This window comes from Lissotriton helveticus, chromosome 3_1, assembly GCF_964261635.1.
Source record: "Lissotriton helveticus chromosome 3_1, aLisHel1.1, whole genome shotgun sequence".
Lineage (NCBI taxonomy): Eukaryota > Metazoa > Chordata > Amphibia > Caudata > Salamandridae > Lissotriton > Lissotriton helveticus.
In genome coordinates this window covers 1,868,133,161-1,868,146,985 of record NC_136061.1, presented here as the reverse complement: position 1 = coordinate 1,868,146,985, position 13,825 = coordinate 1,868,133,161, and the positions used below count along the sequence as shown (strand labels likewise).

The 13,825-nt window shown below is 43.3% G+C and overlaps 1 protein-coding gene across 1 annotated transcript in view; it reads left to right on the top strand.

The window, feature by feature from the left end:
• The window catches only part of LOC144825191 (mucin-2-like), a 1,014,272-nt gene that overhangs the window by 816,791 nt on the left and 183,656 nt on the right, over nucleotides 1–13,825 (top strand). The window contains exon 39 of the mRNA XM_078684042.1: nucleotides 10,742–10,870. Within this exon, the coding sequence (XP_078540168.1) occupies nucleotides 10,742–10,870 (129 nt within the window). The remainder of the gene's footprint in view (nucleotides 1–10,741; nucleotides 10,871–13,825) is intronic.

Here is a 13,825-nt window from a genome sequence, read left to right as displayed (position 1 = left end):
AGATCTCCACTGCGTGCACTCCTCCCTATATGGTCCAGTGGGAGGGAGGGGCAGCTGGGAGGCGGGAGCGGGGCGGCGAATGGGAAGGCTCCAGGTGGAAGGGGGCGGGGCCGCAGGGGATCAGCGGCGGGGAGCGGGGAGGTGGCGGGAAGAGCAGCGGGGTTACAGCGGGAGAAACGGCGGCAATAGACTAACAAGTGAGAAGACAGACAGGCTGGGCACCGCTGGGGAAGCAGCACCAGCACAGGGGGAATAAAAACAAAAGTGCAGGAACAGCGAACAGCCGGGTGAGAGGCACACAGGCAGCAGGGAGCGGCGCTGCGCTCCAGAAGCAGAGACCACACCTCGTGGTCAGGGGCACAGCTGTGGGCAGCAGCGGAGACGGGGCAGCCTGGGAACACACACGGGGAGTGCGCGTGGTGGAGTGACCGGCCCAGAGGCACAGAGGGCGATGCGTCATTTCCGAAGACGGTGCCGGAGTCGAGAGATGTTGAGCAACGCACAGAATTCTGCCACGCAGTCGAGGGGATGCGTTGATCTCACCAAGCTGCAGCTGTGGCGATATGCTGTCCAATGTGGTGATCTCTGGAGCCAAATCGCTGGTTCTGATGTGATGCGCTGATTTTACTCTAGCAACTGGTTTGATGCACCGGTTCTGCTATACACATACAGGAGATGCATAGAATCCAAGTTGCAAGTATCTGGGCCACTTCCAATGAGTTAGGCTCAGGAGCAGGGGAACAGACTTTGATTTCCCTGAGTCTCAAGCAACAGGAGGCAAGCTAACAAACCCTTGGAGATCACTCGGAGTGAAGGTAGAGTCCAACTCTCCTTCAGCAGAGTCAGAGATCAGCAGGCAACAGGGCAACACAAGAGGAAAGCAGGCTGTCCAAGTCTGCAGTTCAAAGAAGAGTTCATTAACCTGCAAAATAGTTCTTCTTCTTCTGGCAGAACTTCAGTTACAAGTCCAGTAGTGTCTGATTTTAGGGGGTCAGAGACTCAGTACTTATACCCAAAAGTGCTTTTGATGTAAAGGATGTCTTCAATGTAGCTCTCAAGTGCACAAGGATCACTTTCAACCCAGTTCTGTTTGCCAGGCTATCTATGGGGGAAAATCTGTGCTTTTTCTGTGGACAGGACACTACCCAGAGCCTCTTGTATTTGTGTCAGCCCCTCCCATTCCTCCCTTTCCCAGTAAGACCCATCAGAATGCGGATGAATGCAGATGAGTGCTCAGAATGCAGATGAGCCTCATCTTCCTGTATTTGTTGCGGTCTAGAGGGAATGCACAAAGTGTAGCTGTTACATAACCCAGACGTGTATTGGAGGCAAGCAGTAAGTGCAGAGAAATGTCCATTTACTAAAAGCGGCATTTCTAAAACAGTAATGTTAAATACAACTTAACACATGAAAACAGGATTTATCATCACCATTCCAGACATATGAAACATGAAAAAGCTACTCCTCTCTGATCAGGAATTACAGCTTAATAGTGAATAAGTAATTCACACTGCTCACCTATGAAAGGAGCAAGCCTCACAGTATTGAAAAATGAAATAGGAAATTTTTCACTACTAGGACATGCAAAACAGAAAGGTCCATGTGCTACCTTCTACTTACATAGCAACCTGTTCCTAGGGCCTACCTTAGGCGTGACTTATATGTAATAGAAGGGGGGTTTAAGGCTTGGCAAGTAGTTGTAAATGCTAAATCGAAGTGGCAGTAAACTGCACACACAGGCACAGTAGTGGCAGGCCTGAGGCAGGTTTGAAATGCTACTGCTCTGAGTGCCACAATCAGTGCTGCAGCCCACTAGTAGCATTTGAAGTACAGGCCCTGTGTATATGGTACACCACTTCACAAGGGACTTACCAGTACAACAAACATGCCAATCAGTTATATACCAATGCCATCACGTTTAGGGGAAAAGCACATGTACTTTATCACTGGTTAGCAGTGGTAAAGTGCTCAGAGCTCTGAGGCCAACAAAAAGTGTTCCACAAAAAGAGAAGGAGGAAGGCAAAAAGTCTGGGGTGACGCTTCAGAGAGGGCCATTTTCCAACAGGGACAATACATCAATCTTGCCTCTCTTCTCTTGCCCCAAAGTTCTAGTTTCTGAGACAGTAACCCGCTTCCTAGAGCCTCTTGTTCTGCTTATGAAACGTAAATCTTTTCTGCAGCAAAACATCTCTTACTTGGACTCTCATTCTCCACCATTGCCATTACCACACCGACTAAACCTTTAATCTCGTCAGGCAACACCATTTCCCCAATTGCTTTCCACACTTACCCCTTGATAGATACCCACTTTCTGAATCCACTAAAATGAGAGGTGTTGTCCAACTCACTTCAGGCAGTGCTTAATTCGTGCCAGTGGGTTCCGGGGCTAGACACGGGCACTTAATCATCAACACCAGCACCTACAAGAGTTTGCAACATGATGGCGTTGTTAGTCTAATTTAGAGATAAGCACAACAACAGTTGTTTAGTAATTCATTATACATTAAAATGACAAATACTGGCCACCCAAGCCGTTCGTATTCCTTTGGGGTCCTGAAGCATTCTAAATTGTCACACTTATAGGAGGACAATAGTTAGTAGTTGTGTTGGTATTCTCATTGGCAGAGCTGGCAGGAGCGATGGGTGGTGCACGCTGCTAACTAAAGGTCCTGACACTTATTTTTATTTTTTACATTACAAGTACTGTCTTCATGAATACATTTCCATAAGCCTGCCATGATCTCAGTGCTCAGTCTCTTCATCATGGGATAAGGCAAGTCAATTATCAAAAAATAAAAAGGAGGAAAGAGAGGATTCGGCTTTGCCTGACTACTTTTCCCCAGATATATATTCTACAAACACAACAGGCAATCAGGACGTAGAGGGTCCTCATTATTAATGCTACTATAGCCCAGGAGGCCAAGGTGTCTCAAGTATATGGGTTTCAAAAGAATTGTACGGCAAACAAACCCTCACTCACCCACCTAGGTGGCATGCTTCATTTAGTTTACCACATTGATCGGAAATGATTACAGGGGGTGACTGCGCTCACTATTTTTAGGGAATACATTTTGGGTTGTAGAAGAGAATACAGACAGCAATGGAGTTAAAAATCCATGTAGATATTCCTCATTCTTGGAAAACAAAAGGGACGGCTAAAAAAACCTGATCAGGGATGCTATGCACAACGATTGCTCATGCCTCCATTCCCTTGTCGACATGGTACAGCTATGTACTTGGCCCGATCCGCGGTCCCCAGCTTTCTTCAAAGCTGGATTCATAGTGTTAAATTTATTGGCCCAACATTTTCAGTAAGTGCAAACTCATGCATACAATCCTCACACTCTCATCCATTCATGCTTTGCATACTATAATACTCACCTCTGTGGTAGATAGAGTCTTCAATACGGATAGTTCTGTGAGGATACTTATAAAAAATGAACGACATATAAAGGAGACAGTACAATTTGTAGCGAACTGCTTAACCCCTTCGAGGCGGATGACGAGCTCGTCATGAGTTACGCCTCTCGTACGCTCATGACGAGCAGAGCTCGTCATGCACCGAAGGTTTTTTAAAAACCCAGCGCGCAGCGGGAAAACAGCTAGCGCGCATGCGGTTAAAGTTGGTTCACTCCATTCACGTGTTTTGTGCCAAAGCAAAATGGTGCTCATGTAGACGACAGGCTCTCTGTTAGGAACGTGAATGTTGAATACAGAGCGTGGCCATTGCGCAGCACCGGTCAAAAAGTCCTGGCACTTTGCGTTGTATAGACAGCATCCAGAGGTGGCTCACAGAATATAGATGAAATGACAGGTGATGACATGAGTGTATTTTATTTAATTTCCTAGCAGAGAACCTCAGTCGATCATTCTCCTCTGTGCTCTAATGTATGTGAGCAAGGGACCCCAAAGCATCCCCCTGCAGAGGCCAGTATTTTCCTACCAATTGGGTAAGAGAGAGAGAGAGAGCAATAGTATCACAATTACACAGAGTGGGGTGATGTGTGAAACAATACTGCAAAAGTGTGGTTTTGCAGTGTTGTGTGTATGTTTGCTGTGTACATGAGCACCATTTTTCATGATGTAAACCAACATTAAGTGTTTCACTACCAATTGTATTATTTATTTTATAAGTATCTCATATTTTATCTGCATTCCCACAGGTCTATCCTCATTGAAGACTCAACCACAGACATGAACATCATAATACACAATGTATGAATGAAAGAGTATGAGGATTTTATTTCTTTGCAGTTTTTTATAGCATATACTTGATCCAAAGGTACTGAAGTACTTTACATGGCCACAAAGTCACATTCATGTTTTTAAGCACTAGAAAATTAAGTGATTTGCCCAGAACCACAGGATGTTTAGCTGATGCTGAGATGTAAACCTGGTTCCTCTGTTCCGAAGTTGGCATCTCTGGCCATAACACCACATATCCTCTCTCCCTGTAGAAGAACATGCATGCATTTCTCCCTACTGAAAATATTTAGCCAATAAAGTTAACACTAGCGCTCTAGGACCTGAAGAAAGCCGCAGACCCCAGAGAGGTTCAAGAAAACGGGTGCAACATGTCGACCAGGAGGAAGCAGGACCAATAGTTATCCTCAGCATCACCGATTTTTAACCATCCCTTTAGTTTTTCGAAATTAAAGAATGAGTAGAAACATCATTAGCGATTTTTAGCTCCATTATTAGATCACCTCCTATATTCCAAAAAAGTACTCTCTGAAAACTGGGAGCCCGGAGGCATGTGACAAACCCAATGTTGATGCATACCACCTACTCTGCTGGGTGAGGGTTTGACTAACAATGTTTTGAAACCCACAAATTTGAGACAGCTGGTCCTCCTGTACTATTTTAGTATTGATATTCAGGGACTCCTGATTACATACGTTTGCAAGAACATCAATTCGTTGCCTTGATCTTCCATGCCTTAGCCCCTTAATCTGTCTCTTTTCCTATACATTTAGCACCTGTCCTGTGGCGGATCTCTCCCTCACTCGTAGAGCATTTCATCATTGAGACAACCGTTCCACCTCCTCACTTGCTAACTGCCTCCTTTTCTCTACATCTCAAAATTCTTATTTTCTCCTGAATTTACTCCTCCTAGCCTGGATTGTTTTGTTTTTGATTGTTTGTTTTGTTTTGAGGGGGAATTTCTATAGCGCACTATCGCTCCGAGGAGCATCTTGGCGCTTTGACTTGTGTACTCAGCGATGGTAAGAGTTGTTATTCTCAGAGTAACATTGAGATCTTAAGCCAGTGTTTTACACGTTGTGTCTGCCAGGCTGTAAATCCACGTTTTTAGGGATTTCCAAAATTTGCTTTCGCAGGTGATTGCACGTATTTGATGAGGTAATTTATTCCAGGCTTTAGCTCCTCTAACCGCTAGAGTTTTTCCTCCTCTCATAGCCAGTCTGAACTTTGGAACGATCATCAAATTAGCTGTTGACGATCTAAGTTCTCGAGTGGGATGATAGCGACTGAAATTTTTGGACAAGTATTGTGGGCCCTGTTTCTGACAGGCCCTAAAAGTAATTATCAGGACCTTGTGTCTTCCAATTGATCTTTGCTCACTCAGTATATACATACTTTTCCATTCACGAACCTGGCATCCCATTTAGCAACACATCAGACTTTCTCTTTATTTTATCACACTCTTTTGGCCCCCCATCATGCACCTAAACCCTGGCGGTGCTTAATTTGTGGGGGAAAGAAGTGCTGGGGCTCTTGTCAGGAAGCTACTACAGCTTGCCCCACCCATTGCCTCAGCTAACACTGCCAATATCAGTACTAACACAACGACTTACTGTCGCATTCCTCCAGGTGTGACAAGTCATACTATTGCAGTCCCCAGGACTATCAGAACGCTTTGGAGGCAGGTATAAGATGTATTGAATTTACAAACAACCATTATAGTGAATGTCTCTACATTAGCTAAACAGCACCACCATGTGGCAGACTTTCATAATTGCCGGTGCTGAGCACCTGAAACCACTGACTCAAATTAAGCAACGAACTGTGGTCTGAACCCTAAGTTAACCCACAACTGAAGATGTGAATAGAGCCACCAAGTATGCGATGTGCAAGAGGAGTCTCTAAGTTGGGAGAGCCTGCATGATCTAAAAAGTCACACGTGGGCTTTGAACTATTTGGTTACAAATGAAAATAATGAGGTGATAAGTTTCATAGGGAGGAACTTTGAGGCTGGAGAGATTCATCCCCAAATGGCTGTATTTAAGCTGTCTGAAAGCCATCCGGTTTGGTAAACTAACCATAAGCGTCTGGTGGTCTGGCAGGGCTGGAAACCATTTTCAAAGGTTATAGATGTGAACCATAGACAGCTTTGTTATCAAGGTAAAGGGTATAGAATGTTTTGAACTTGAGTAGTCGCTGCAAGGCCACCAGCGTGGTATGATGTCTTCTGTGTGTTTTTTAACAATAATGAGGCTAAAAAGATAGTTTTGGGCAAATTGTAATTTCTTTAGCATCATGATAGGTGAAAAAGAATTGTGGAACAGGTTTGTGTTATTGAGAGAGACTTTAAGGGATCTTATGCTGCATCTATTTGCCTGGAGCTTTATTCTGATTTCCTGTATATCATTGAATGACTAATCATAGTTTTGCCTACTGTAATGATTTTAAACTTCTAATAAACCTTCATGGTTTGTAACTTATTTCTGACTCGAGAAGGCTTATTTCCTTGCCTATGCTTTATGATTTGTTGTCAACCCTAAGCATGTTAGGCACACACTAGTATAAGACTGCCTCTGATCCTACCTAACGCTTTGACTTAGATTATCTGATAAAATAGCCTCATAACAGGCAAGCTGGTGTAAAATGAGTTGCAGTAATTGCGTCATGGCATAACCACTGTCAGCAGCTATGTCATGGCATAACCACTATGAGAGCTATCTTTTAAAAGGGCGATTGAGTGGAAGTCAGTTGGATGCCCTTTAGCAACCTTATGTGATAGAAGACCGACTTTCAAACTGCAGGGAAGGGGTGGTTCAAAGTGCATGTCAGATCCAGAGGCAATACCCAAGTTGTGAACCCATTTCTCAGTAAAGATTGAAGTCTCTGCCCTGAAGTGAGAGGCCAGCAGACATAAACTATTTGTGAGAATCAAACCTAAAAATAAAGAAGACCATCTGCTTTTCTGTTATATTTATATGCTATGTGATTTATCTATTTGTCTTTATTTGCATGTCTCTCTGATTAGAATGTTGCATCCCTATGATGCTTTAGATTGTTCTATGATGATGTCAGGCTGTGGCTTCAGTGGAGCAGTTGATCCAGCTGTGTCTGGCATGAAGAGTTCAGGTCTTTCCTTGAAGAATAAATCTACTTGAAGAATATCATTGGATTGCATCTTTTATTCATCACTACAAATTTGGCGACGAGGGTGGGATTCTCATTTTCATTGCTAGCCTTGTCTCTTGAAGTATGGGGTTAGGTGTTATCAGCATACTTGTGGTAGCTACTGAAATAGTTCTGCATAATTAGGAATAGCTGGGCAATGTGAAAGGTAAGAACGCTGGGTATGAGTGACGAAGACCCGATCACTTCGGTTCATTCAGTGGGCAGAGTGAGAGAAGGCAGAGAAACGCCATTTCAAAGGTTCCATTGTTGACTATTAGTGACTATTACCAATATGGTCACCATGTTGGCGGACGGTATGGATATTGCAAGCACTACCAGACAACAAGACTCAATAATTTCAGCCCAGACGTAGCTCGTATCTAACATCTATGGGACAGTTTCTGTGTGTCAGTCAGGACTGAAACCAGGATGATAGTCATTAAGAAGATGTGAGAGAACTGAACAATGGCCATTGGGTCAAGGGTTTTCATGTAACAGAAGATATGTGAATGGATGGGAAGTTTTCATTAATGGGGTGTTCACACATGATTGCTTAGGACTTCTTCAAAAGTATGGATTTATTAATGAGTTGTGAATGGGGCATCACATCAGGAAGCATGAGTTTGATGCCCCTTAGATTTACAAATGTCATTGCAGGACGAGGTTTGTAAGGTTTTTGATGTATTGCAATCAACTGCTTATGAGAGAGGAAAGGTTCCTGTCAGTGCAGAGATGTTGTAAGAGCAAAAACGTCTTCATCTGCTAATAAATTGCTGACGTTTAATCAAGCTTCATAAAATAGGGCTGACTTATAGCTAGGAAGGCATGGTGCAGAAATCTCTAGCTTCAAGCAGCTGGAGAATGGTGGCAGAATTTAAAGGGTATGAAAATGTTGTTGATTTGTTAATAACTTTGACACCGTTTCACTGATCTGCACAGAACTAGGATGACACAACATGTTAAGTTTACTCCTGATATAATGGGTTTCATCTACATTTATCAATTGAGGCACTATTAAAGAGGGGGATTTAAGCAAGTGCTCTTTTGCGGATAACGTGATCTGTAAGAAGTTTCGCGGGCTCTTAAAATGTTTACAATAGTTCAGAGATTTCTGGTTTAAATGAGATCTGATGAGTAGGGGCAAAGTTAAAAGAGGGGGAAATATTTCATTTACCTTGTTGCCTTGTCATAGGTCTGTGCAAAAATTGACAGAAACTAGGCAAGTTAAACATACTTCTGCAGATCCATCAAGGGGCATGGTTAAAGGGGGAATACATAAAATTCAAGTGCTAATAACTTTGATATCCTTTGACAAACCTGCACAAACTTTGTCAGGAATTGTTAGAGTTGAAGTTTCTGGTTGGCAGAGTATCCACCCTGTCCAAGCAGGACCCATAATCCTAGTTAGGGTAAGTCAGATACACTACCTAAATTAACCTGCGCTCACGCTCTGGTAGTTTGGCACAGAGCAGTCAGGTTTAACTTAAGGGGCAATCTGTTAAGCAGTGGCGGACGGTACGTTTTGGAGGGAGGGGCCTGGTGGGACACACACACGCACACATGCACACATACACATAAGACTCACAGGCAGACATTCACATACTCGCACACTAACACACATATACAAACACATCAATTCAAAACACTCTTTACCAAACATTCATACGTACACGTTTTGAGTGCAGAGCACCAGAGCACTGGTTAGCAGTGGTAAAATTCCCGGAATTATAAGCCACCAAAAATGATGTCAGCAAAACAGGTTAGAGGGCAAAACGTTTGGGGGTAACCCTGCAGAAATTGCCATGTCCAACAGGAATCTACATGGACCACCACCTCCCTGATGCCAATTACTTTTTAAAAAAGAAGTAGGGAGCTGTGCGGCCCCCTCTCTGGCCTTATGCGGCCCTTGGGACCACCACACCCTAGGGCCGGCTCCTGCTATCTCCTGAGGTGCCCACCCTCGGGAGATAGCTAGTTGCTTTGGTTTTTCCACCAAGCACAAGCAAAAGCAAACACTCTGCAAGTGGGTGCTGTCAAATGCTCCTGCTTGCTGGAAACAGAGGTTTCACCTCTGTCCTTGCCCGCAGACATGCGGTAAGGGAAAGAGATGAAAGGGCCAGCCAAGCAGTCATGCACACATAGGGAGTGTGCTTAATACTCCATCCCTGCCACCAGCACTGGCCAGCTCAACCCCAACTGCCCCACCCCGCACCCAAGCAGGAAGAAAAACGAAAATGATAATAACATTAGTTATTATCATTCTCATTTTCATCCTTTTTAAACTGCCGCGAGAGCAGTGGGTTGACGATCCTCCGCCTTAGCAGAGGAGCCGCCACTGGCTAATAATCTTATGGCTACCAAAGAACAATTGACAATTTGGCCTGCCATTTCAGGCCAGCCAGATCGTCATGTGCACTGAAACTCTCTACTGCCCAGTTGCTTTGCTGGGTCGGACACAGCAAAGCACAGGCTCCCTGGGAGTGCAAATCATAGGCGCTCACACCAATCCTGAAGCTGCTCTCAAGTATAGGAGCAGCTTCAGGATTGGTCATAGGGGAGGCTGGGATCCTCTGTCTGCAGTAGACCCATGAAAGGAACAGAAGACGGCAATGCCGCAGGATGCAAGTAAGTTCTTTTTTCTTTAATCTCCTTTTTTTGGTCGTCTTTTCAATCAGACTCATTCCTGGATTTAGCCATTCCTGGAATTTCCTCATTCTTAAAGGCACCCTCATGGTCCCACTAGTAATGGCCGGATTTTTCCCACCCTGAAGTAATCAGTACCTCCAAGGATGGTGGAAATCCAGGTTGTTACATGTGGAACCCTGAGGGTACCCTTGGAAATTAAGAATTATCAGAGGAATCAGTCATTCTAGGTCCGATTTCCTCAGTATTCCCCATGTACCAAGAGAGGGGAAAGTCCGATCCGTTTCCAAAGTGAACAAGCCGAAGCTCCTTTTTTCATTCATATTGCTTGATTAGAAGGTGCAGCGGTATTGAAGTGAATACATTTTGTGTACTCGCGGTGAGAACAAAGTTCTTTTATTTGCCTCTGACGGGGAGGATCTGGCTGACATCTTACACCTATCAACGTTAGTAGTGTTATATGCTGCGGAACTTAAATGATTGATCTGAAATATTAATATTAAGCCTAAGAAAAATGTTCGAACAAACTGTGTTATTGGTTGCTATGAAAGAGACATTAATACTGTTCAATAGAGGGTTTAACTTTCTTTTATACATTATAAAACGTGATGCGCCACCTACAGAGTTCGTGCGAGGTAAATAGTTTATTTTTGCTGCGTAGATCACAATTCCAGAGTAGACGTGCACAAGATCACATGGTTATAGTTGCTTCGTCTCCTTTTAATTTCAGCCTGGTGACTCCTGGTTTCCTAAAGGTGTGAATTGCAGCTACTATACCTGCAGCAGAATCAATAACAAACCGGTCTTGAACTTTGTGAAGAAGACATGCAGTGGGTTGACAGTGCGGACCTGCCACTTGGTATGTCATGTTGATAACATTTATAAATTGCACACCTGCCACCGAGGTAGCCTTTTGGTTTTAGGCTCGTATTATTTTGTACTTGAGGTTATTGGGTCATATGGCAGGTTTTCAGAGGAACTTCAATATTTAGGATGCCAGTAAGACGAAAATTCAGCATCCTTGACGTCATACAATTGACCCTTTGACATTTTGGAAAGCCCAATAGGTCAGAGCAACTGATCTCTAGTTTCTGAATGGTCATGAATTTGTACTATATGTAGATGTGGAAAGGAAGACCACAATGGTGATTTCACATATCAAGCGATGGCTAGAGATGGCCTTAGTAGTAGAGCTTCTGGTGTTGTAGACTCATTGAACCTGTCACATGCAGTGCTCTAAAGCACCAAGTTAAGGGTCACTTTAATGGCGAATGACCTTCAATGGTCAAGTCCAGAGGAGACAACATCTTTCATAATGAACTTTCTGGCAAGATGCACAACAGTACAGAATGCTGAGTAGTGGTCTGGTCTTATACAAAAGTAAAATATGCCAATCAAGGATCAGTCATTTTCTCCATGTTTAGGTGTCAAAGAACATATACTGGGTACTGAACAGCAGTGCCACATTGTGCGGAGTCTAAAAAGCACTAATTATATAGGGTCCAACAAAAGGCAAAAAACAAGTGTCATATGCAGAAAATGCGCGTTTCCTATAGAGACCCTGAGTCTTGGTGTTCTCAGAGAAATTCTCTCTGAGCCTTAGGGAACTGAATGCCAGTGACAGATTGTCTGTGAATCTGTGACAAGCAAGGAATGTCCCCCGGCGGCATATCAGTCTCCCACCTCGCTGCCAAGACATGGAACACCCTCCCCGTCCACCTCCGGTAGATCGACGACCTTCTAACCTTCAGGAGACTTCTCACGACCTGGCTCTTCGAACAGTAGCAGCGCACCCCCCTCCCCTCCCCCTCAGCACCTTGAGACCCTCACGGGTATGTAGTGCGCTTTATAAATGCTATGATTGATTGATTGATTGATTGAATGTGCTTCCTCTGTGTGAGAGCTTTGTTGGTACAGAGAGGCTCAATATCAAGTATGCTAGCTCAGCGAGTCAATACAACTACTGCTGATATTTGTATTCAACCTACATGTCACAGGTTTCAATCCTAGCGCATGATTCTGACTTCCCCTTTACAAGATATCATTGTCAGGCTATAGGAGCAATCTCTACACTTCTGTACTGGGACACTGCATAATTTTTTCCAACTGTGGTGCACGACCAATTACCATCCTAATGTAGTGGGACCCCTGGATTGTTGTGAGCATTTCCAAGATTTGCGGCAGCATCAATCACTACCACAGTATCAGCATTAGCCACACACCTGCGTGTTCTTGTTAAAAACAAAAAAAACTTCCAGGGTTGTTTTTGTGCAGGGAGGGACACCTTCCTGCACAAGAAAAATCATGTGGTGCCTTTTCCTCAGAATTCAGAATGCAAAATTCATCACACATTGAAATAAGAAAAAACAAGGAGAAAAAAAGTTATTTTTTCTTGGTGCTCCTCCCCTGGAGAGGTGTAAAGTTTTGGTACATTCCCAAGTTTACATGTTTTTGTTAATCTGGGGAAGCGTCAAAATCCATTAGTGTTGCATGGGAACACCCACCACAAAGTCCATTAAATACCTCCCTAGCCCAATGTAAGGCAATGCGGTGATTTGCCCTGCCTTGCCTTCATATCTGAGACTATTCAAAGCCATGCAAGGTGGCTTTGCATGACTTTATAATTGCGATTTTCTCCTCCGGAGAGTCACGCAAAGTGATGTTAAGGCAGCTTAAGGGACTCAAAAATATGCCCCCTAGTAATGTGCATCACGGATTAGGGATGCAGATTCCAATACCATTTCTAGGATGTTAATATGCTGATTGAGTAAATAGTGGATAGAGACGCTCTGGTAGGAGAGGACCTCTGTGGATGCATCCTTTCCCACACTTCCAGCACAGGAGAACTTGAACCTTTTTTGACCACATCCCTGGTTTAGAAAGGCACACCATTATGATTGGTCAGCTTATTGGTCTGAATGCAGGGAAAAATTCTAATTTATGTATAAAAAATTATTTGGGTGTTTTGGGAGTTCGTAAACATAACAACATCCCCTAAACCACCGGGTAGATCTTTATATTTTCAGGAATACAAGGATTGCACAGCATGGTCAACTAAATTATAAGCCACAGTTCTGTAAATTATGGCACAAAAATCACACATTTTGTGGCTCATTCTCTGGTAGTAAACTTTTCATGTATTTGAGCTAGAATTTATTATATATTTTTTTTAAATCTTCAAAATATGTGGCAAAGGTGGTACATCTACAACTGTACGACAGACTTGCATAATTCCACTGGAATTCTCAATTGTTCATTGTTCTATTAACAATTTAGTCATGAATTGTCAATAAAACCTAAACATTCTAATTCCACCGATGAATATTATGGGGTGCCCTTTGAAGAAAACAGTTTTCAAAATTATACTCCAAATATAAGCACAGAATCTACAAAAAATACATAAAGGATAAAATGTGTAATGTGGTAGGAATCTATGACGTTACAACGCAACCATTTACAGCGCATGCTTTTACAACACAGTTTATACATCGCAACATCCATTACGACACATGATTTTACATCGCATGCCATCACAACGCATTTTTAGAAACTACATTTACAACGCATTCCATTACAACCCATCGCATTACAATGCATACAGTGATCGCGCATGTTACTTTTGGGGCAACAGTAGGGTAAGTGGTGGATAGTGTAGGGGTCAAAAATACGATTCCCACTCCAGTAAGTGCAACAGTAGGGTAAGTGTTGGATAGTGTAGTGGTAAAAATTACTATTCCCACTCCAGTGAGTGCACCAGTAGGGTAAGTGTTGGATAGTGTATGGGTAAAAATTATTATTCCCCATTACTTACCTT